The 23,937-nt window shown below is 42.1% G+C and overlaps 1 protein-coding gene across 2 annotated transcripts in view; it reads right to left on the reverse strand.

Moving 5' to 3' along the window:
• Nucleotides 1–15,280: 15,280 nt before the first annotated feature.
• The window catches only part of AKT1 (AKT serine/threonine kinase 1), a 78,261-nt gene continuing 69,604 nt past the window's right edge, over nucleotides 15,281–23,937 (reverse strand). For both annotated transcript variants that reach the window (XM_059474069.1, XM_059474070.1), the window contains exons 12-14: nucleotides 22,138–22,225; nucleotides 17,154–17,256; nucleotides 15,281–16,618 (exon numbers count right to left, since the gene is read on the reverse strand). In XM_059474069.1, coding sequence (XP_059330052.1) covers nucleotides 16,539–16,618; nucleotides 17,154–17,256; nucleotides 22,138–22,225 — 271 coding nt within the window. In that variant the 3' untranslated portion in view covers nucleotides 15,281–16,538. The remainder of the gene's footprint in view (nucleotides 16,619–17,153; nucleotides 17,257–22,137; nucleotides 22,226–23,937) is intronic.

Consider the following 23,937-nt stretch of genomic DNA (forward strand, 5'->3'; position numbering starts at 1 on the left):
AGAGAATTTGCTGATTCTGGTTAATTTTTTTTTAAGCTATCATGAACATCTTGTGTTTACTGACAGCTTGAATGGTTTTAATCTTTCTGTGGTAACTTTGATAGAAGGAACAGTAACACACCAGACTTGGAGCAGGAAAGTTTTTCTCATTAGTAAATGAGAATTTTCCAGTACCTTCCAGCAACTTATCTGTATGAGTTTATCACCTACACTGTAAACTTCATATTGTTCTGAATACACACTCAGAAATAGCTCATGAAGTGGGCTGAAAAATGGTCAGCACTCAAGGGTACCTCTCCATAAACCAGCTCATTCCTCATTTTCTTTTCAAATCACTGCAGAGGCTTGGTATTGTTTGTGCTGTAAGAGTGAAGTAAAGTACTACTGGACAGCCCCTCAAAGTAGTTTTCTTTAACTGATTTTGCTCTGTTTTATAAAAAAAGCCACTTTTCATCTGGCAAATCAACATGCCTTAGAGAAAACTAAAGTGCTCTTTACCTCAGGAAAATGCTGATTTGAGTGGCTGATTTCAGACTGTAGGATAAAAGGAGTAGTTTTGACACACACAAGAAAAGAAATCCTTGTGGCACAGCTAATGGTCCGTTTCTGAAATTCTTTGCCCTGAACTCCTGAAGCAAAGCCTGCCACTCATGCTTCCCAGTCTTCTCAGCTGTAATTAGTATGTTTTGGGTGTAGTAACCTGCTTTTACCTGTTTCCCTCCACTTTAGCCATTTCTGTTTGAAGAGATAGAAAGGCCATTGCAGTGCAGTTTTAGAGCCTGACTTCTCCCTCGTGGGGACACCTTTATTTGACATTCTGTTGGAGGCACTCTGGGTGTTTGCCTGTCAGAATCCTGCAGCTCCCCAAAGAGAATGGTAAATGTTTTAGCAAAGGGTGGGGGTGGCTGTTGCAGGAGAGCAGCTCTTCATAGCTGCAGTGTCATGGCTTTGGGTGTATCAGCCACAGTGAGGTGCAGGATGACATCCTCTCTGGCCTGTGTAGCACTTTGTGTAACTGTGCAGGCACACTTTGAAAGCATTTGTGCACTCCATGGTTTCCTGAGGGGTGTCACTTCACTCCCAACCATCTGTGCCAGCTTAGACTGACCATCTGTGCCAGCCTGGACATGCTGATGGATCTGGTTGGTTTTCTTGTTCTGCATGTTTTGAAGCCAGTTAAAATGGGAGACTTTACTGGTTCTTACTCCAGTCTTTGTTTTGAGCAACTCTGAAATGTGTCTTATCTTCATTCCCATAACAAACAAACAAAAAAGTCTCAGGTGACTTGGTAGTGGAAGAATTAGCTGGGATGTGCAGGAATTCCATAGCATTACCTGTCTTTTCAAAGCTCTAATAGATGAAGTCAGGGTGGTGGCAGATCTCTGGTGCAGTTCCCAGCTGGTGTCACAGGGCAGATAAAAGTGTTGCTCCTGTGACAATCATTTTAAGCCACAAAATGTTGGCTTAAAATCCATCAGTTTTATGGATGGGAAGAACCTGTGGTTTACTGCATTTAGATGTTACTTTTAGGAAAGAGTTTAAAAACTTGGCTGTGTTTTATTTGAAGCTTTAGGCAATGAACTAAAGCATTTTTCAGTAAAGTATATTTTTCTAAACGGAACCTTTAAGTGTGTGTCTGCTTTTTCTTAGTCTCTCCTGAGGGTGAGAGACTGAAAATAATGTTTTGCTTCTAGGCTCTGGGAGAGATGAGATGTGTTGTTTACAAATGATTTGTGTTTCAAACTAGTGATAGAAATGGTTTTTTGGCTCATTTAGTCACTGCTGTATTTCATAGAAAGCTGTCCTCTGTAAACAATGACATAAATTTCATGGCTTAATGTTGTTATTTGTTATCCTCTAGCTGCTTGAAAGATGGCTGTGCATTAGGATGGATACCCAGTGCAGGGTGAGGAGCTGGGAGAAGAAAAGCAGGAGGGCTGGGAGGGGAAGGGCAGGAGGAGCACAGAGCAGCATGGCCAACTCTTGCAGAGGGGAGGTCCTTCTTACATGTGAGAAATGGGGTTTAGTGGTTGCCACATCTGCTTCTCTGGCTTCAGAAGGTGACAAAACTGCCTGTGTTTACCAAAAGACTCAAATATTATTCAGGAAAGTTCTTTTTCTAGTCCTGCAGTTCTCAGATAAACAATGGGAGGTAAGACTGGAGACTGTTTGTAAATCTTTATAATGCCTACAGAAAAAGACCCCAACCTGTGTGAAGGGAAGAATCTTTGGGTGAGAAGTACAAAGATTTTTCTCTTTGCCTAATTAGCTCCTCCTCACAAGGACTTGTCTGTTGCCACTGATCATTGAGCTGTTACAATACAACACATAGGGTACCCCTAGGACTGTAAATGAGAGCCAGAGAAATTGTCTGGTTTATTAGCTGAGCAGGAAATTGGGTTCAATCCTGTGCTTTTTTGTTGTAATTGTATGTTCTTCCCCTCCCACTCAGTGCAAAGTGTCAAAAATCAAAGTTTGCCTGCTGTTCCAAGGGAAGGAGATCCCCTGAGGAGCCAGCATATTGATGGGTAAAAATATCCTGCAGTAATGATTTTACAGATGGATGAGAAACTTCTGAGGCCTGTGTGTCATTACTGGTGACATGTGTCTCAAAGAGCAGACCTTTATGTCCAAAAGGAAGTCAGTTGATCTGATCAGGATAAAACAATTTCTCTTAAGACTACTAACTGAGTCAGTTCTAGAAATGTGTGGTTTCGTAGACATCAGATATTTAAGGACAGTCTGAGGTGGTTAATGACTGCAGTAATCTCCAGTATCTCCAGACTGTATTAGAACAAACCCACAACATTGTAAAAAAGCTCACTGAGAAGAACAAATACACTTGAGCTGTCTCTTCAATAGCATTTGTCCTGTACACAAAGGAATTCTCAGTATTTTGCAGTTCAGTCCAGAAATCTGCTTTCCTCCAAGAGAAAGGTGAGCCATCCTACAGTGATCCAGACAACATGAAAATTAAAAATAAATAAATGTTAGCTCTCCATTCTGTGATTGATGTGTCTTTTGTTTAATACAGCAGCACCTCAGCTTCTTCCCCTTCTTTTTGTTTTAGTGTCCTACACATTTGGGCTCTGACTTGTACTCAGTTCATAGGCTTTTTTTGGTATTCCTTTCTGAACAGGTGATAACTAAATGAAGCTGTGTTTTATCTCAGGGCAGGGCATAACCCAAATAATGCAGGTGAGAGTGAGAGACAATGTCCTTTTTTCCTTACAAGTATGGGCAAGGCATTTATGCTTTGTTCTGTGCTGGGTTTGCTGCCATCAGAAGTGGCAGCAATGTGCAAAGGGCTTAAATCTGAATCTTACTTTGAAGAGGTGCGGCCAAGAAGTAGAAATGAAAACAGTTTTCTTTGTCCCCAGGTTTGCTGGGCCTCTTTTCTTTTGTAAACTGTCAACTGGCCTCTGGCTGGGTTGGTGAGACAGCAGCAAATGCCAGCACCATGCAAGGAATAAATACTTCTGTCTCACTATGCTCCCTACCAGTCATTGTGTGATGGCTTTGGGTTTTGACAGGATCCAACTGGATTAAAAAATTGAATCCCAGCAAAACTTACCTGTCATTAAGCTCCCACTTGTGGAATATGTGTACAAACTTGCATCTCCTGCTGCTCTGTAGCTTTTGCTTAGGTGTGATACTGTTTCATCATGGCAAATTCTGCAACTACAAGCTCTTTGTGCTGCCCTTACCCCGCAGCTGGATTCCAGGAGCCCTGACTGCCTGAACACCAAGCCCTCTGTGCTGACAGAGTGTGGCAGAGCCCCTCCTGTTCTGTGTCTGTCCAGCTCCATCCTCTGTTCTTTGCAGTGCTTTACCATGGATTGTCAGGCTAAGCTTAGATCCAGACCGCTGCAGGAGCATGTGGGGCTGTCCAGGGAGGGAGAGGAAAACCTCAACCCACCCAAGAGCAGCACTCAGGACAAAACTGCTGCAGCAGCCCAGCCTGGCAGCACAACCTGGGCTGTGGCAGCTTGGACAAGGAGAGGGATGTGAGGGCTCTTCCCAGAGAGCATCCTGCCCCCAGCAGGCTTCTGAGTGAGGACAGGTAAGGCTGAGGAAGATCACCTGTACCTGCTTTCCTCCACTCTCTTTAGAGCTTTTCACTACTGGGAAGGGAAGGTAGCAAAGCTTTGAACACTGTTTTTAGTAAGGTGAATTGGTTAACCTACTAAAAGCAGCCAAGAAGCTCAGGAAATGTAAATGATTCTTTAAGAAATAAGTAGGAGCTGTTTAATTTGAAGGCAAATACTTGTGGGTAGAAAATTGGAATAAAATTCTTCCAAATTACTTTTTATTTTACTTTCTTAAAATTGGAATAGGGTGAAAGTGATCACATAATGTTGTATATTTTAATGGCTAAGACACACGCACACACATATATAACTTTTTTGTATAGATATTTTATATTGATAGATATTAAAATACCATAGCTTTTACAGTTGATTGAATTTTGAACTGCTACAATTGTAATACAAGCTTTAATATTTGCTGGTGGTGTGTATTCTGGGCTTTTGTTATTTTGTTTTCTTCCTCTGGGGAAAAACTCAGCTGGAATCAAATTATTATGTGTTACACTTTTATTAAAAGTTTTTACTCTCATGGCTGTGATTTGCATTAAAACCCTGTGATAGATATTAAGTTACTTATCTCTTGCAGAGCTTATTTTTGTTTGAACATTTTGTGGTTATAGGATTTACTTTAAATGTTAGGATTTATTTAATTGTATTTTCTTACATTGTTTTGCTCAAGTGTCATAGTTTAAATAATGATCCTCTTCTCATTTATTCTGTAAGATTCAGATGTTTTTCTGTTTCTTCTTTGCCTGACAAAGACCCAGTTGAAGGTTTTGAGGGCAGGTAACCTGCACCAGTGCTGTCCTGATCTGTTCTGTACGAATTCTCTCAGACTTGCACTGAATTCCACCAGCTGCCAGCGGCTCCTTGTGCAGAAGTGCTCTTTAATCTGATTAGAGGTTTAAGATAAAACAATCCCTCCTCCAAGCTTCGCAGCAGAAGTTTTATCCTCAAGCCACGGGGTGGCAGCACGACGTTGGGTTTATGCCTTTTGTTACCCAAATTCTTGGGTTTCTTCTCAAGTCCTCACTGCTCTATTGATACTGTAGTAATTGGACTGCTAGTTTGGAGAGGAAGTGTGTTTTAAAATATTCCCCTCATTAATCTGTAGGTCAAATGTTCACACAATAGATTTTTTTTTAATCCCAGATATTTTGTACCATTCATAAAATTTGACCTGAAATTCAGACCAGACCATTTTGCTGCCTGCAAAGACGAGAGCAAAATGTAAATCAGATGCAAAAGTATAAATTGATCCCATTTTTTCTTTGAATTCCAATGTATCAGTATGACAAATAAGGGTGATTATATGCCAACATGTAAGTTATGTCACACTTTTCTTTAAAAAAAAACGCCCAACAACAACAAAAAAACCACCCCACCAAAAAAAAAAAAAAAAAAAAAAAAAACAAACCAAATTACACATTACACACTTATTTGCATTTAATCAATATCCTACTCAAGTTGCTTCTCACAAAGATGTGAAAGAGTACAGTGATGTCCATGCCAAGGGTAGGACTGTGAATCTGGAGCAGGAAATGTACAGTGGGGTGCTGACTGGCACTGGCACCTCAGGGATGGTCCTGGTGGTGGAAAAAAGGTGAGAGTTGTGCCAGTCTTTGAGGAGAACATTTTGGGGAAGATGGGCTGGTCAGTGTGACCTCAGCCCTCAGGAATGTTATGGTGTGAATCCTCACAAAAGCTGTGTCCAGCTCCACATCCCGGCACAGGAAGGGTGGGAACATAATTGGGAACAGTCACACAGATTTATCGTGGACCTATTGCATGTGGCCACTGGTGTTTCTGGTGAGATGAGGTGAGCAGCATTGGATGAGAGGAGAGAAATGGAGGTGTCCTTGCCAGGGGAAAGGCAAACCTTGTTGGGCTGCAGGAGCAGGGACAGCACAGACCCCACTGTGCCAGAGCTCCAGAGCTGCTGCTGCTGCTGCTGCACACAGGCTTTGGTGGCCCTGCAGACCCTGCAGTGCAGAGAAACCACAGAGGGGAATAAGAAGCCTGGTGACTTCCAGGGCACACGTGGGGCACATCTGTGCTCTTCAGAGTCTGCCAAAGCATGAGGATTTCATGAGTTTCTGAAGACTTCAAGGCTCTGTGTTGAGGTGTGGACACACTTAGGAGTTTATAGTGCCATTGAAACTCTTCAGCACTCTGAGATCTTCTGCTCTCCTGAGCATTGATTGCTGCTGCCAGAAATGAGGAACTGGTAAAAGGCAATGAGTATGTCCACTCCTACATCCTGTTTACTCTGCTAGAACTACTGATATGATCAAACTTACTCATATCCTTAGGTGTTTTGGTGGGATGCGCTGTAGAGTGCAGCACGTTGCTGAATATTGATTTCTGAACCTAAAGAAATGATTCAATTTTCAACCAAGTAGTTTACATACAGAATTTAATGCACTTTTATGTATTTCATCCCAGTGAGTTTCATTGCATTCATTGGAGCTTGGTTCTCCCACGCTTTCTTGCACTGAGTAATACCTCCCCAAATGAGTAATCTGATTGTTCTCATTTTGCTTTCCATGATAGCAAGATTATTTACTGCCCCAAAATAGATTTTGAAGTATTTTTAAATGCAGTAAAAATGAAACCTGGGATCAGTTGGGATAACCAGTATAAGGAGTTAAAAGTACAGTAAAATGTAAGGTTGAAAATATGTAGTCAATGTGCATATTTTCATGGTCTCCTCCCAAAAATGTTAAGAAAGCCAGTTTGAATATTTCCTTTGTAAATTGTTTTCTCTTCTCTTGAATGGTTTCACTCCAGGTTGTTCTGGAAGTCCTCACTTCTCTAAAAATGAGAGAACTTGGTTTCAGTTGGGTGTAGTCGCCTGTACTGCTGCTTACAGAGCTGGTTTGAAGAATTTGTGTTCTGAGATGTGTCACAGGAATGCAGGGTCTTTCTTGCTCAGCCAGGACAGGGAGTAAAGAAATATTATAGAAAACTGCTTTATTCCTGTGACTTTGGATCAGCACTGCTGAACACAAACTTCTATAAGTCCTGAAAATACCTCTTGTTCCTCACCTAGCTGATACTGGAGTGTGCTGTCTTGGTGACACCAAAAACTAGAAGTTATTGAACATGGAGTTGGAGGGACTTCCTTTCTTCCCTGGTACAAGACTTGACTTCACTCTGTTTACACTGTGCACTATTGTGTTAGAGATCATTGCTAGATCAGTTTTTCTTACATCTTGCACTGGCTTTGTCCCTTCTGTGCTGTTGCTGCTGATAAGGACACAGTGAGAGCCTGTGCACTTCTGTTCCCCTTAGCACTAACAAGTTCCCATTTGTGAACTGCAGTGCTGTCCTTGTTCTGCTGGACAAATCATCAGTGCTCGTGATGCTGTCCCTTCATTGCTGCTGCTGCTGCTGTGATCTACTGTAGAACAACACAACCTGAGGTTCTTTCCTCTTTCCCTTAGTGCCAGACATTGTGGCAAGTGCAGCTACATGAGCAGAAATCGTGGCTCTGAGCTGTCCCTGAAATGGCTGGGATATTAATTCCATACATGGCTGCTCTGCCCAAGTTAAATGAAAACTTCCACCAAAACAAGTGCTGCCAGAAATGAGAGCACCCTTTAAAGTTTAGTAGCATACATCACTTGGACATGGAAACTAGTTCCAACCTTAACACTTGTTCTCTGTGTTTTCTCAAGAATTTCAGTTCTTGTGAGGCCTTTAACTTAGAATATTTTCTTAGTTTGCTTCACTCCTGCTACCATCTGTTGTTCAGTAACAGCTCGGAGCCAAGGCGGCTGATGGAGATCTGAGTTCTCCTAGATCAGCACTTGGCACCACAAGCTTTTTCACAACCCAACAAGCAGTTCCAACAGCTGCATGCATGAATCACTTAAGTTATAGTACCCTGCAGTACCCTGTAAGAATGGGTTTTGACAATCTGGTCAGATGCCACACAAGCAAAAGTGTGATGAACTGAGCTCCTTGGAAGGTGTAAAATAAATTTAAGACGATTATTTAGATACATATTTTAATGCAATGTGCTCCACAGTTTCATAACTGTTCAGAAAGTTCTGGGATTACCTAGATTGCATGTAAGAGTTTATAATTACTGAAAAAATTCAGTGGGTTGGGGTGTGTGTGTGTTTATTTGTTGTGGCAAACTATTCTGACACATTCCCTGTGGCATTTCATATTACTGAGAGACAGTTTGCCCCAGCAGTAGAACAGCTCTTCACGTGTTTTCGAGTCAGTCTATATTTAAACCTCTCTAGCAGTATTTTATTTCAGTTGTTTTACTCTGGTTTGCCTAGCTGTGGATGCATTCTTGATTACAATCTGTGTTTATTGAAAATTCGCTCTCACAAAACCATAGAATCATTTAGGTTGTAAAAAACATCAAATCCATCCAATTCACCCAGCACTGCCGAGCCCAGCACTAAACCCTGTCCCCAAGTGCCACATCCACAGAGCTTTTAAACACCCCCAGGCTGATGGGTGACTCCACCACTCCCTGGGCAGTCTGTCCCGGTGTTCACATCCTGCTGCTCCACAAACTCTGCAGAACCTCCTTCCATTCAGAGGCTGGCACTGCAGGGCACCCCTGGAATCCTTGCAGGAGGATTGTGTGGGTTCCAGGCTGGTTTCATAGCAGGCAGCACCAACACCAAGGGACCAGTGTCAGTGAGCCTGGTGTCACTGGGCAAACTGGGCTGCACAGCTGAGGATCTGCCCCGTGTGTAATTCGTGTTCTGTTCCAGTGCTGTCATTATTTGTTTAATGATAACCATGGCTTTGGCTGAGTGTTTCACACGAGACCATTTACAAAGGATTTATGGAGTCCATATGTTTGGATTTCACTTAGCTGCCCAAATAAGGGGGGAGGGAGCAGGATGGAGGTTGATTTTATTTTGAACCTGCATCTGCAGACTAGCTGGAGCCAAGCAGGGTAACTATAGGATGGGACAATATCATCCAGGAATAGGGTGTTAAAACTTCTTGGGCAACTTCCACAGAGCTGCCTGGCAGGAATTCCCTCTCAGTTCCTCTTAGAAGATGAGATCAGTGGGTACCCAGGGGATAATGTGGGCTGGCTGCCAGAGAGGGGAAGCTTTCCCTGGTTCTGCAGTAGGATGGGAAAAGACAGCATTAAGTCTCGAGTTCCAAGAGATTTATCAATATTGTTGAGTTGGACTGCAAGCCTTTCACACCTAGAAAAGTGGGTAAATTGGTCTCAGGATATACAGGCTGCAGACTGAAGCTGTGAACTTGAGGATGCTGAAGTAGCTTGGGTTTAGTTTCCCACATTTTAATGAGTTCTTAAGTGTTTGTAAGAGTTTTAAAGAGAAGATGTAAATATTTTCCATCAGCAATTTTCAGTTAGTGTCTTATCAGGTACTTAACTCTACATTTTTAGAGAACTCTAGATAGGTTAAACTTGATAGTTCATACCACAAAGCAAAGCAAAGTGAGATAAAGGGCAGACAAATTTTCTGTTTTGTTTTCCCCAGGTTTTTTATATTTATCAGGTTCACACAAATTTAGGTATGTCCAGTAACAGAAATGGATGCCAGACAGTAAGGGGTAGGTAACCAAATTCCTTTCTAACTCTACTAAAGCAGAAACAGTGTGTGACACAAGGCACTGGGCACTTATCTCCTCCTCTTATCTGCAGCAGAATTGATATTAAAAATACCAATAGGAATAGGAAATCACTTTAAAACTCAATGGGAGACTTGCTCTTTTCTTTGTTTAGGCCAGTATTTTATGCCAAAATACACCAGTCAAGATGAACCTTGAGGACCTGCTCTGTACAGACAGTGTAAGTGTTCCTATGGATTGGGGTCAGAGGAGGTCTCCACAGTGATCCAAGGAACATCCAGCATGAGGAAAATAATTATTTAAAGAGATATTCTGTCAGTTGATAACACACCCTTCTAGAAGGCAGAAGATGAGAGACAGGGTAAGGCACAAAAAAGAATGAAAGCAAGGGAGAAGAGGACGAAGGAATCCATTGTTCCTTGTCTGCTGGGCATAGATAGGAGAATGATGTCATAAGGCAAAAGGCAAATAAAGAGAACTGGAATTCTGAAAAAGAAAAACCCTGAAAAACAGGGAAAAGGAACTCAGTAGTGCAGGCTGGTGTCTACAGGTACCACCCAGCAATCTGCGTCCAACCTCTGTGCAGCAGGGAACCGAAAGCCCACCTCCATGTGCCAGCTTTTCCTGCTCCCAGGAGAGGAGCTCTGCTCAGCAGAAGACAGATGGCATTGCCATTGCCTGTGCTCCTGTGGGGGCTTTTCCAGATGGGGAGTTGGAAGCTTCTTTGTGCTGCTCCAGCCTTCCTGTGCAGCAGCCTCGGGTGCTTGGGGCTCCACCAGCCTGCGTGCCTGGATCCAGTGCTGCTCAGAGAAACTGCAGCTGAACCCGCTGGGAAAATACATGGATTTATATCCAGGGTTTTCTCCCTGTCTGAGGTGTCCTTGTTGACTTCTCCTTTCTTGTGAGGTGAGATTATAGAGAGATTGCTAATAAAGGCCAAGTTACTGTCAGTGATCTGAAAAGAAAGCTGACACAACTGTTCTGCAGAGGGGAACCCCAGACAGCTCCGTGCCACTCACACACCGACCTCCAGCCAAACTCGGTGCTTTCCTGCACTGCTGGGATGCCTCTCCCACCTCAAGCAAGGCACAGCTGTGAGAGGTTTCTCAAAGTTACCTGAAAAATCACTGGGCAGTGCAGGAAGCATCGCCCTCATTGCAACTCCCTTTGCCACTTACGGGAATTTTAAAAAATATCATTTTAAATACCAAGCAGCCACCTTTGATCCCCACTTCCTTCACGTTGAGCAAGTCACCACAGAAAGTAAAACTTTGGAGAGGTAACCTGATTCTAAGTTTTACAATCAGGTAAAGGGAGATACTAAGTTTAATCCCTTATCTTAGTTACACATTAAATTTATGACCTCACCTGCGTAAATAAGTACATTTTGTTCCGCTTTCTTCCACTTTCTTTCCTCTGCAACTTTCCAATCTGCAGCTGCTCCAAGAGACTTTGTTCTCTCTGCTTTTTACTCAGTTTCATTCTACACTCATTACTGAATGGGCACCAGGTATTCCTGTCTACCTGTTTAGTTTCATTTCTCCCAATCTTATCAGAATAAGGAACAATCACAACAGCCAAAGATATCATATGGAAAATTTACCATGTGCTGCAACCATCCTAACAATATCACTCCATTTTTGTTCTGGAAGTTCATTGAAGGGCTAATGTTCTGATCTTTCTGCACATCTATAAAGCCTTTAAAAGTCACTGGAGCGATTTATCAAGTATGTGAAAAAAGTTCATTAGCTATTTAGGAAAAAAAAAAATCACTCAAATGCCGTATGAACTCCAGTCCTGTGTGTGGGAGATGGTGCTGGAATTGTTCTCTGCAGTCAGATCTGTGTCCCAATAAATTAAAATAAAAAGAGTAAGGAGCCTCTAAAGTGCAGTAAGTCCTAATGCAGAGTAGGGGCACAGAATCCCAGAATAAACCAAGCTGGAAGGGACCCACAAGGACCATCGAGTCCAGCATGTTTAAGAATGGATTTCATGTTCATTTTAATCCAATTTCTATGAACTCTCTGGCACTCTGCTGAAGATCACAATCACTATTTTTTGTTCTGATATTGATTTTTTTTCAGTACTACACAACTTCCTGGGCAACAGCATCAGTACTGTAAGGACACAGCAGCACAAAGGAATAGATACAGGGAGTTTACCAATAACTAAAGATCACAGTGTTTGGGAAGAGTTTGTGTGTCCTCTGTGAAGACTTTTGACTCCAGCATAAAAATAATTATATCTTCTGCAGGATGAATGTAATAATTTGTAGAGAAGTTGAAAGACCTTCATAATCCAGAAAATAAAGCAAATGCTGCGTTGCCATTTATCTTCGGGAAACAAATTCAAAGCCCCAGTGAAATGCAGCATTAGAAGCAGTTACAGTAACCTGACTAAACACATTAACAAAGTGTGGAAAACAGGGTAACATTTAACACAAAGCCCGTCTTTGGGAGGAGGCAAAAAAACCCAGTTACAGGCAAAAAAAAACCCATGTGAAGCAGCACTTCAGCAAACGGGAAACAGAACTGAGCTATGTGCAGGCTGAAAAACCACAGAGGGAAGTGGAGTTTTTACACATGAATACCTTGATTTGGTCCTTAGGAACCCACCACGCTCACAAAACCAGGGTGGCGACCATCAGTTACAGAAAATTTAAAAAGTGTCAAGCAGGAACTACTGTAACAAATTGCATTTGTTGAAAATGATTTTGGGCAGAGAGCAAGAGGCCACCAGCTGATTAGAATGCAGCATATGCTGCAGCAGGGAGCGGGCACACGGCTGCACTCTCAGCTGCAGGGGGACAATAACCCTGCTCACTACAGGCACTGTGTGTTCCTTGCCTGCTACTCCTCGTGGCAATTAACCTCCCTGTTATTACAAAAATTGAGCTCAAAGTGGAAAACAAACACTCATTTGCGACGCTGAAGAAACAGGATCCTTTACATTCGCCTGTTTCTTCAATTTTGTTTTTACCTCTGAAGCTCTTCTAAAAAAAGTGAAATAAACTGGACCTGCTAAATCATCATTTCCCAAACTTCTCAGGCACATCTGTACAACTTGCATGGGCACTTTCTGTGTGTGGGCTCCCCCTCTGCACCTCTCTCTCCTTGGAGTTTGCACGCCCACTGTGGGCTGTGACTTCTGATCTGAGACCACCATCCTACCGCCAGCTACTGGAGATAAAAATCTGTTCTGGCATGTGCTCTCTAAGAAGCAAAGGGTATTTTCTCTGACAAAGATTGAGAAGGCCCCACAAACATTCAGGGGTATGAAAACAGTGCTGGTGTACTGAGCACTTCAACACATGGGCACAATCCAAAGCAGCAGACAAAAATTTCCCACTAGTTAAAACAAAGACCGTCCAATTCAAACAATCCAGGCAAGGTTTTGCCCCCAGACCTCCAAAACTATAATAATTTGTTTCTCAGGTGGAAAGCTGTGAACAAATTCAAAAAAAACAGCTAGAACTCAAGGCAAGTATGAGAGATGGAGAGCAGGTGGAGGTCACCTGCTGGAGGAGTGAAGGTGCAGAAAGAAAAATGAAGAAAAAGCTGCTTATTGTACTGGGGGGGGGTGGGGGGCAGAGGTCACAGTTTGAGCAAAGTTTGGAATGCTATGAACCAGAGTTATCTTCATCCACTTCAAAGGGAGAACAGCCTGTCATATCCTAATGGGATTGTACTGGATGCTTTAGTTACACCAGGGAGTATAAAATGGAATTTGCAGAATTACCTGGCTCCAGCCCATGTCTCAACCCCAAGCAGCACTCAGAGTGGATCTGTTTCAGCCACTGCCCAGCTGTCCTCAGTTCCACACTGCAGTCACAGGCACACAGAGAACTTACCCATGTGCTCTTGCCAAGGGGCTTTCTCCCTGTTTTTCTCCAAGTTCAAATTTACAACAACATTCCTGGGCTGTAACATAGATCCACTATTGGTGCTCAAAACCTGGGATGCACCAGCTTTGCTGCAATGTGCAACACCTCAGCAAGATGACATTTTTCAATGCCAGAAGAAAAAATGGGGAGGTTCTGGCTGTAGACAACTGTTAGAAAAGTTCTGAGGTTTCAAATCAAAGAGCTAAAGAAACATGTAAGAGTTAAGCAGTCTGCATATACAGTACAAAAAGAATCTGAGATGAATGACACAGGTCACAGGTTTTTGCAGTAGGATTTGCTGTGTTAAAAATGTAAAGAACACATTTGATGTTTGCAGATATACAGCTGGTAACAGCCATAACCATTCAATTATGGACAAGTAAGGCATTTAGAACAATCACTGGCAAAATGAGGGAATGTGTCCAGCATTCAGGTGTGGCCCTCACAGCTCTCAGTTGCTAACAATATTAAGATTCAGAGATTTCTGGCAGCTGGTTTTTTTTTTTTTTAATATATAAGGGAATTAACACAATCCATCAGCAACAACTGGCAGAAAAACATTGAGACATAATCAGCCTCAACAAAACAACCTGATCCATGCCTGCTCCTGAACTTGACACAGCAGATTTTCCTGGGGCAGATAATGGTAACCTTTGCTCAGTAGTGTTGCCTATATTTGGATGCACAAAGCTGTGTTGGTTCAGAACTTGTCAAGACTTGTAGACTTGCAGAAGAGTTTCCTTGGACTTGGTCCCTGGGCTGGCTGGAGATGTAGATGAAGGCTTGGAAGCAAAGGAGGGAGAGCAGATAGATCAGACTTGCTGAATGGGACAGGCTGTCCAGCACCAGTCCTACAGAGACGCAGATCTCTTCTTCCCCTTCCCCCTTGCACAAACACACAGTAAATTGCACTGGGAATTACAGCTTATTCTTTGAACCAAAAAACGTGCTGGATGTTTAACGGCTTACCACAGCTGCAGTTCCTGCTGCTTATTCTGAAGCACACTGCAGTTGTTCTTGGATGTTCATATCTTGTTCTTTGTATTCTTGTTTGAAAAGGGACATTCCAGCCTCCTGTAAGCACCTCCCAACTGTGATTAACATTAGTGCCTGGAGAGTGTTGGAGATTGTGCAGCACAGGCTGGCCTGGGTGGTGGAACAGAAATACCTTTGCAGATCAGGGCCTTTTGCTGGCACCAGGAGGGCAGCAAAACAAGGCCAGTCCTCATTCACCTCAAGACAATTTATTCCTGGCACAGGTTGCTTTTCTCTGAACAAGCGTTTTCCAAAATTATCTTTGCATAATGATCAGCACAGAGATGAAACAACTGAGGAGGAACAGAACAACCTGAATCCCTCAGTGATATGCACATCACACTTGAGAAACTGGAGCAGTTGTTGCATCTCTATAAATTCAGAAGGCTCCTACCACAAGACATAAGAACCTAACTCGTTAAAGCAATTTTATTTAAGTATTTGGAGGGAAATTTTCATATCATGAGTAAAAATACTAGAGTTGAATGTTGTTAAAAAAAGTCAGGATGATGGGCTCTCTGTGCAAGCACACAGCAGTGTCTGATGGAGAGGGGAAGGGAGGGTTTTCATAATATAATTCCTTTCAAATAAAAATATTAAATGCTACTTAACTGGAATACATGTCATCATTTTTTATACAGTCAAGAGAATGAAAAAGCAAAAAAAAAAGCGCAATTTAAAGAACGCAACCTACAATGGAATAACTTTATTTGCAGCAGAGACAGAATAAGACTGCTTTTATGAAAATTACAAAGAAACATGATACAACAAAAATAGGGTGTGGGGAATTTCCCACTAAGATTAAAAATGAAAAACAAAAAAAGAGTTCACTTTTTGAACACCATTATTATTCAAACACATATGAAGTTTCAACCTAGTTTTTTTTATACATGGGAAACACTGTTAAACTGAATCTTCAAGAGTGAGAAGGCACCATGAACTGTTGGTTGATACCTTTAATGCACACTCAAGAAAGAAGAAATGATCTGGCATGATGCAAAAATTCATTAAGTGTTTATATATATTCATATATCTTTTCGTAAAAAAAAAAAAAAAAAAAAGCGGCAACAAGTCATTACTTCAGTGCCAAATGAACTCGTGTCTGGCTGACTCGCTCATGAGGATGATTCTCACTTAGACCTGTGTGGTATTTCTGTACAGTGGTGGAAGTGGGTGATTTTGTGTTGTTGCCTTTCATATTAGATTGGTAAATCAAGCGTTTTCTAGGTTCTGAGAAGCCAATCCTATGAAGTATTCCTAGATTCTATGCAAACGGAATCATTAAATGCACTGCTTAGAATGAAATACTCATCTGTACGGTGTGGCAATCCCACCGGATTCAGTTTGATATGTAATGTCTTGTAGCAGATGTTATAACAAAAATAACTTTTGCTTTTTGATTTACCTCACTGAGGCCATTAATGCTGTTCCTATAGTTGGTTTTCTGGAGTTGGATGACATTTCACTGCTGTCCAAAATGAGTTTGAACCTTAACCCTCCAGAGTTTGTTCACTTTGTTGCTTATATTATTGCACTAGCTACTAAAGTCTTATATCTTCCTATATAAATCTAATTGATCAGAGTGCAGATTCTGTATTTAGATAATGAACTGTATGAAATAAATAAAATAAGGGGATTTTCTGGTCAGAGTTGCTGATATGTTGAATACCTTAATTATTTCTAAAGTAAACAGTTTTGGTGTATATTCTTAAAAACCTATGGTGATTCAGCATAAAAGCCTTGACATAATACTTAAAGAATGGATTTGTTCTCCTTCTCAAAAACGCATTAAGAATTGTTTTAAATACAGAATCTGTGAGGCTTCCTACAAATTCATCTAAGTCGTAATACAAACACAGTTTGTAACTTGATAATATAGAAAGTTCTCTAGTGTCCATTGAAGTAAGGTCCCCAAAATGCAGTCTGTTTTGTTTCTGAATGGCAAAACATTAAGCGGTTCCACTGGCTGAGTAGGAGAACTGAGGAAAATGAGGTCTTCTCTCATTATCTACACAATCCATGCTGTCATCTGAAAGAGGAATAAAAAACATTAGGCAACATTTGCTACCTTTTTATTTTCAGCAAATCAACAATAAGATAATGCATGGTAAAGTTATTTCAGAAAATAGATGTTCAGATGTCCATTTAAAATTGCTAGGAGCTGCATTGCTTAAATCCACACTCACTGTTCTGAATTTTTGGCAATTGCTATTTTAGAGCATCAAACATGCTCAGTTATCACAAAAATACAATATTTTGATGGGACATTAGCCCATGCTCAACTGAGTGCTTGCATATACACAGTATGTGTGGATATGTATATGAGCCAAACATTTTTATCACTGATTTCCAGTGGGGGTGTGCAAATTTGGAAAAGACCACAGTACAAATAATTTCACTCTTATTAAGCAGGTTTTTAATTTTACCAACTTCTTGGTCAAATGCATATGGAAAACCCTCAAGTTTAAACTGATAATTTTTCATATGGGTAGAAGAGAGTCATCATAGCAAATTATTTCTGGTGGTATGGAGAACACAGTGGGAAACATTTGGAAAACCTTTACCTTGGTCAGGAGGAGTGATTGTTATCATCTGTGCTGTAAATTCTTCATCAAAGTATCTTGTATCTGTTTCAGATGTAACCTGTGGCTTGAATGGAGGTACAAGCTAAGGAAAGAAAAAAAATGTGTCCATTTTTACAGGTTCTTGCAGTGCTGTTTGAAACAAGTAGAACTTGATACAGTTATAAGCTACAGTGCCTTTTTCTATCTTCCTAAAATGTCTAAAAAACACCAGTTCACAAAGAAGGAAGCATAAATAGTAAAAAATACTTAGGTATGCACTTACTTTTTATGGGGCATTTAAGGCATTTTTTTTTTCTCTAGGATTTAACGGCACCAAGAAAACTTAGAATCCTAAAATTTCTTCAAGTAATAACATGCTGACCAGTGTCTAAAAATAACAACACATACTAGTTCACCACATAATTATATGGAAATTGTCAACCTCATCTAGTCAGATTTATGCTTAAGGAGGATGAAAATTTTTAAGAAAGATGCTTAGTGATATGAAACTTATCAGCTAATCCTGTGTGTCACCACAAGGGCTGTAACATTCACCAAGAAGTTTCAGGTACAGTGCTACTGTGCCCATGCAGCTCACACTGGAGGTCTGACCAACCCAGCAGAACCTAGGCCAAGGTTCTGGCAACACTAAGCTTTAATATTCCTGGTCCCCTGTCACTATCCTATTTTCTGGAAAAATCCCTTCACCAGGATTTCTTCTCCTGGGAAGCTGAGAAGCCTCAGAGAAAAAGAAAAACAATATTATCTCATTTGCTTCTCCTGTGTTGTGCTGCTTTGGAATGTGGTTGGAGATTGTTTATCCAACTTGTGAATTGCTTTGACTTAATGACCAATCACAGTCAGGCTGTGTCAGGACTCTAGAGAAAGTTGCAAGTTTTCATTAGTATCTTGTTAAGCCTTCTGTAAGTATCCTTTCTCTATTCTTTAGTATAGTTTTAGTATCGTATTCTTTAATAGAATATAATATAATAAAATAATAAATTTGCCTTCTAAGAACATGGAATCAGATTCATCATTCCTTCCTGCCACGGAGGACCCTGAAAATACCACAGTCCCCAAAAGCAGTTTGATGTCAACTCTGAACTTCGAAAACCTGGAGTGCTTACAAAAACCTGAGCCCAGTCAGCAGTGAACATCCTCCTCTTGCTACACCAGGAGCTGCACTTGTTGGGGTTTATTCCTGAAACTCGGGCAGACAGGCTGGAAATCCTCCATGTGTACCTAGGCAAGCTCTGGCGAGAGCAGCTCCAGATGGAGCGGAGCTGCCTGGCTGGGGCTGGAGGAGGAGCGCGCCGGGGAAGCGGGACGGGGAGCTGGCTGCATACAGATGCACACACTTGGAACGTGGACAACTCTGGAGGGCACTGGAGAAGGATTCAGACCCTGCCCACCTTCCCCTGCATGGGGGCAGAACCAGGATGTGCACAGGGACAGGGATCCTGCTCGCCCACCACCGGGGTTACGCGGGGCCGCCTTTTAATAGCGCACAGCCACACCGGGCAGCAATTCAGGAGCATGACTGAGGAAGCCTCAAGCTTCCAATCCAAAACTGCAGGGAGAGGTTTAGCAAGGTGGATGGTAAATTGCTCCAACTGGAATTATGCAGTGACCCCAGACATGCACTCCTGCATTTGTACAAACAAGAACGACGCCAACAGAAATCACTACCTGGAAAACATCAGCAAATCTTGGAATACACAAAATACCTCTTCCCCACCTCCAACTCTACCTCCTGCTTGGATGTGAAGAATCATTTGTTTGTCAACTTTCAATCTCCGTATCACCAGGATGGTCTTTCTGATCTGTTTTGAGAGCACCTAACAGTGTCCTGTCTTACAAACAGCAATCCAATCAAATGCATTCATTTTCAATGTAAAGACATTAAGAAATGTAATGTATACATATGCCAGTGCTCCCACATACAAAGAAACATTTACTGTTTAAAATCAATCCTTAAAAATTTACAAGCATAAAAGCTCTGTTCATTATAAGAGAGCCCAATTATAGTATATATTCATCATCTTTTTTTCCCAGTTACTCACAATTCTCTGTGCCCAAGAATGGCTTAAAGGAGCTGGGTACATTACCCTTACAAAAAAAATATTAGATCCTCAGAAGTGGTCTTTATGTCCTGAATTTAAAAAAGAACAGGAAATAGGATATCCTAAAGTCAGGAGTTACTCTGAGCCTTGCATCGCCTGAAGCTATTGAAGAGGGAATGCTTTACATTATAATGTTAATAACACTTCTCAATCAAATCATACCAACATATTACATATAAAAGCCCTGTGGAGCAGGAAGATTCTTCCTCATGTAACTCTATTGCCTCTCTCTCCTTGCAGCAGCTTCTGCCTACTTCCCAAAGCAGCCTGGGTTTGACAGGCTGTGCATGTGTGTGTGTGCAGCTCTATCTGTCCTTTTAAGCTAATGGTGGTTTTGGCACTCACAGTGCCCCCAGTTGCTCTGCTTGCTGTGCACAGCTCGGGGTGATTTAGGGCTTGGGCACTGCAGCAGCCACCTGAACTGAGCACATTAGAGCCACTCAGAGCAGCAATCCCAAGCCAGCACACATGTAGAATGGGCTAGCACTGCCTGGATCATTTTCCTTTTTATTTTACTATCTGTTAAAAGCAACTTGAGACAGATTATGATGCACCCACAAGACATCTTTTCCCCCTCGCTGTCAAATTCTGAGCACTAAGCTGGAAACAGAGGGGAAGCCGCAGAAAGCTCCAACGCTGCCTTTAACAAGCAAATATGTCACTTTACTGGAAAGCTGTCACTGCAAGAGCTCTGCAGTTCAACTGGCAGGGAGGTGCCACCTGTAGCCTCCCACGGCTGCAGACCTGCATTGGTACCCACAGGCTCATGCTGGTTTAAGAGAGAAAAGGGACCTGAAAAAAATCTCCATGTGATTAAAATCTCTGAGTATGTTTTGCTTGTGGGTGGGCAAAATACTGCAAATTAAGCTGCACCTTTCTCTGCACCAGAGACAGACAGCACTCTGCCAAGTGAGGCTAATAAACATTTTAAATCTGGGGGACAACTCCAGTTATTCAAAGCTCCTTGTAATTTAAAGCAAGGCTATGTTTGCAAAAAGCTTAATTACAAAGCAAATGTTCTGGATTACCCAAGCCCATACTCATACAAATACCCAGCATTACTGGAGATGGTGGGGAACCAGGCTTAGCACACAAACAGCTCTCAGCAGCTGACAAAATGCACCTTTAATCCATGGGACTGCACTTTAGGTAAATGCTGCAAGGCCCCCTTTGGACCACCAGAATGTAGGCAGAAACTACTCACAGGCTCTCCATTTGCACAGTGTGCCTGCCTCAGATGCAAACACTAATGGGACACAAGCAAAGCCAGGATCTGGACTCCTTGGATATGCCAAGGTCAGGAATAGTCTCAATCAGCACACAGTTTTCTCTAAAGATGCAAGTATTTGGAATTTCCTGATAAGTTTTCAGAATCCTTACCACTATGGAACAATTTATGAAGGCTTTCTCAGTCCTGTAGATAAATAAAATATTGTCTCCAGCTTGTGTGATTTCTCTTCTGTTCAGGGAACTGACACTACTACCAAATGACAAATTACTCAAAATATTTGAGCCCCACTGTCAGCTTTTTACCTTAAACTGCAAAAAACCAGCAAACCCTCAAGCATTCAGTTTGTCAGCTGGGTGAAAATGGGGACAACTTCCTGTTTAAAATAAGAATTCAGATCTTCTTTTCATGTTATACTGAATAAACTCCATGGAACTCTCTCCTGCCCTCATGACTGCATGCAGCTCTCCCTCAAGGGATGCTCTGAAAGGACTGAGGTTTTAATGTCTTATCCACACTTTCAAGGCACAAAAACTTGTTTTATGATTTCTCAGTTCTTTTAGCCACACAGACCTGTGAGGAAATGAAAGAAAAGAAGGAAACAGAGCCCTCTCTGTAGCAGTATACAGGCACTACAATATGGGAACTCAGTTTCTGCCAAGTTTCTTACCTGCTCCCACCAACTGGAGGGACAACCAAACTGCATTTAGAGATCAAATGAGATCTGATACCACGAGGGACTGCTGGGGGAAGGAGGGAAATCAGGAAAGGCTGGGATTCAGTGAGATCATGTGGCACCAGTAGATGGGAGCCTTGAATCAGCAGACTCACATTTGGCTGCATTTCATGAGTGCTATGAGAATGTGTCTGCTGAGAACTGAAGTGAGAGGACAACAGCACACCACCCTTAGAGCACAAAGCAGGGCATCTTGGAGGTGTGAAAGAGTTATCTGAGAAGAAGGGGCACTGAGGCACAGACAACTGATGAAACACATTCTTACAGGAAGGGTTGGGCTCTTTGACTTCAGCTCCCACTGAAAAGCCAACAAACCCAGTGGGTCTCAAAGAAAACCCATGAGAAATACCACCAAGTGAAGACACATCATATCAGTCCTTTGTCACACACAAAAAATAGTATTAGGCTTGGATTGATGTAAGTCCAGTTTTGGACTTGTCTTGAATGCTGACATTAGATTGAAAGGGCAGGAAAAGTGCAATGGGCAAGAAGAGCTCATTTTCTACTACTCCCTCAAGGAAGTTTGGCTTCAGATGCTCAGGAACCAACAGCAACTCTGGGCTTGCAAGGGAGGCTTCAGTCAACAGCAAGAAATGGCAGCAAGAGTTCATAGAAAAAGGCATTTTAAAAGCTTATATACTCCCTAAATTTGGAAGCTATTTTGATTACATCCTATTTATTGAGCCATAAAACCATGTATCTCATTAAAAGATACTCCTATCACTGCAAAATAAAAATCCAGAAGTAATCTGATCACAGTATTTTAAGTTGTTGCTAAAAACAACTACAAACCTTTTCTGTGGAGGGTTTCTGTGTACCTTTAGAGAGCAACAAAATTTGAAACATTTGATACATCCACAGCTACAATTCACCTTGGGAGAACAGTTGTATAAATACCTTTTTCTCGTATACATCTTGCCAAACAATGCCAGCAAAGAATTTGTGCTGCATAATCTCCTTGGCATCATCAGGACCACCACCTAACCTGTAGGAGGCAAAATAAGTAATTAAATGTTTGAGTAGTTATTTTTTCTAATACAATTTTTATTGCAGTGTACTGAAGAAATTTGGAGTTTATATAATGCATTTGGGAGCAGTTCTAGCATTTGCTGTGTGTTTGGTTTTTTTGTGCAAGGCCTATTTTAGGTTTCAACACAGTTCCACTAAAAGATTTAAAAACAGGATAACAAACAGAATTAGAAAAAAATGTCTCTCTTAGACAAAGAAAAAACAATAACCACAGTTCAAAAAAGCTGCCCTTCAGGAATGATGCTGTCCTGGGGACCACAGCAGATCCTGTAAAGTAAAAGGTCTGAGCCACAAATCCTTCTCTCTGTATTAACATGCAACTACCCCTTACAGTCTTCTAGACCACAGTGATGGCAGCAGTAAAACTGAATTTGAAGTGAAAGAGAGACCAGGCTTTTTAAGGCAAACTGATTTATGCAACCTGATTTAAATTTCCATTAAAGAAAACAGTTGACAACTGCAGTGATAATATCACAGCATATGCAAATCTTTCCTCTTCCTTGGCTTCAGGAAAGCACAAAGGGTGTTTTATTGACTTGAGGTATATCAAGATAAAGCACTTTTATTCCAAAATAAAACTGTCCACACAGCTTATAGATGCAATCAGTTTTGCTGCAGTGTTGAGCTAACTGATGCTTAAATTTTGCTGTGGAGGTTAAAATGTTCTCTAAAAGACTGAACCACATCTGCAAGCAAAGGAGGCATTGAGAGAACAAAACAGATACTGGGTCATCAGCAGGAGACTCAGGTAACAAGGTTAAAACAATGCTCAGGTGTTACCATGCTCACCCAGGCTGATCTCTAGGATCTGCCTGTTCTCCCATGCCTGGTGCCACTGGCAAGCTGAGATACTGACCCCATTTCCAGAGCTTGAAGCAATGACTCTACAAGAGCCAGGCTGGAGTTATACTGTTACAGACATCAGGGACAAGGGCTGTTCTCTGGGCCTGGAGCCAACACCTGGCCAGGCCTCATCCATTGTGCACAACATCTGGCCCTGAATGTCCTCTGGGCCACCTGTGGTAACCCCATGCCCCAGCTCATGATTATCTGGGAACAGAGGGGAGGGGTTTGGTTCAAAATATCAGAGAAAATATGAAGGCTGTGCTAAAACCCATTGAAGTGGTATTTTTACACTGCATGCTCTGGAATGCAGCATGAAAGCACAATGCTGTTGGGACAGCACTGGATGACAGCTCAGCATGGAAAAGTCAAATACTGTGACACTTTGTTCTCAGTGCTCACTGGGAATGGATCCTGAGGCACTCAAGCCCTCAGCCATGCCCCAGCACCATCTCAGAGAAGGGAAACTGGCAGAGGCCACAGCTGTACCAGGGACACCCAGCAGCACAGGTGCCTGACAGTCCAGGGGCTGTTCCTGCTTCTTGCCCTCTTCCATCACAGTGCCACAGTGACCTAAGGGGCTTGCTCCCCATCATCCTTCTGGAAATGTGCAGTGGAACAGCTCCCCTGCCTCCCAGTACCTGGGGGACTCTCTCCCCCCCAGGTGAGCTCTAAGACCAACCCAAGTCCACCCCAGAGCCCCAGGGGCCAAAGCAAGCTGGATGAGAGCTCTCCCATCTGCCTGGCAGCACTTTGTACAGCTGCAGAGCAGCCTGGAACAGAGACAAACTCCAGGGCAGCCTGGGAACAGAAACAAACTCTGTG

This window comes from Ammospiza nelsoni, chromosome 6 (assembly GCF_027579445.1).
Source record: "Ammospiza nelsoni isolate bAmmNel1 chromosome 6, bAmmNel1.pri, whole genome shotgun sequence".
NCBI classification, from domain to species: domain Eukaryota; kingdom Metazoa; phylum Chordata; class Aves; order Passeriformes; family Passerellidae; genus Ammospiza; species Ammospiza nelsoni.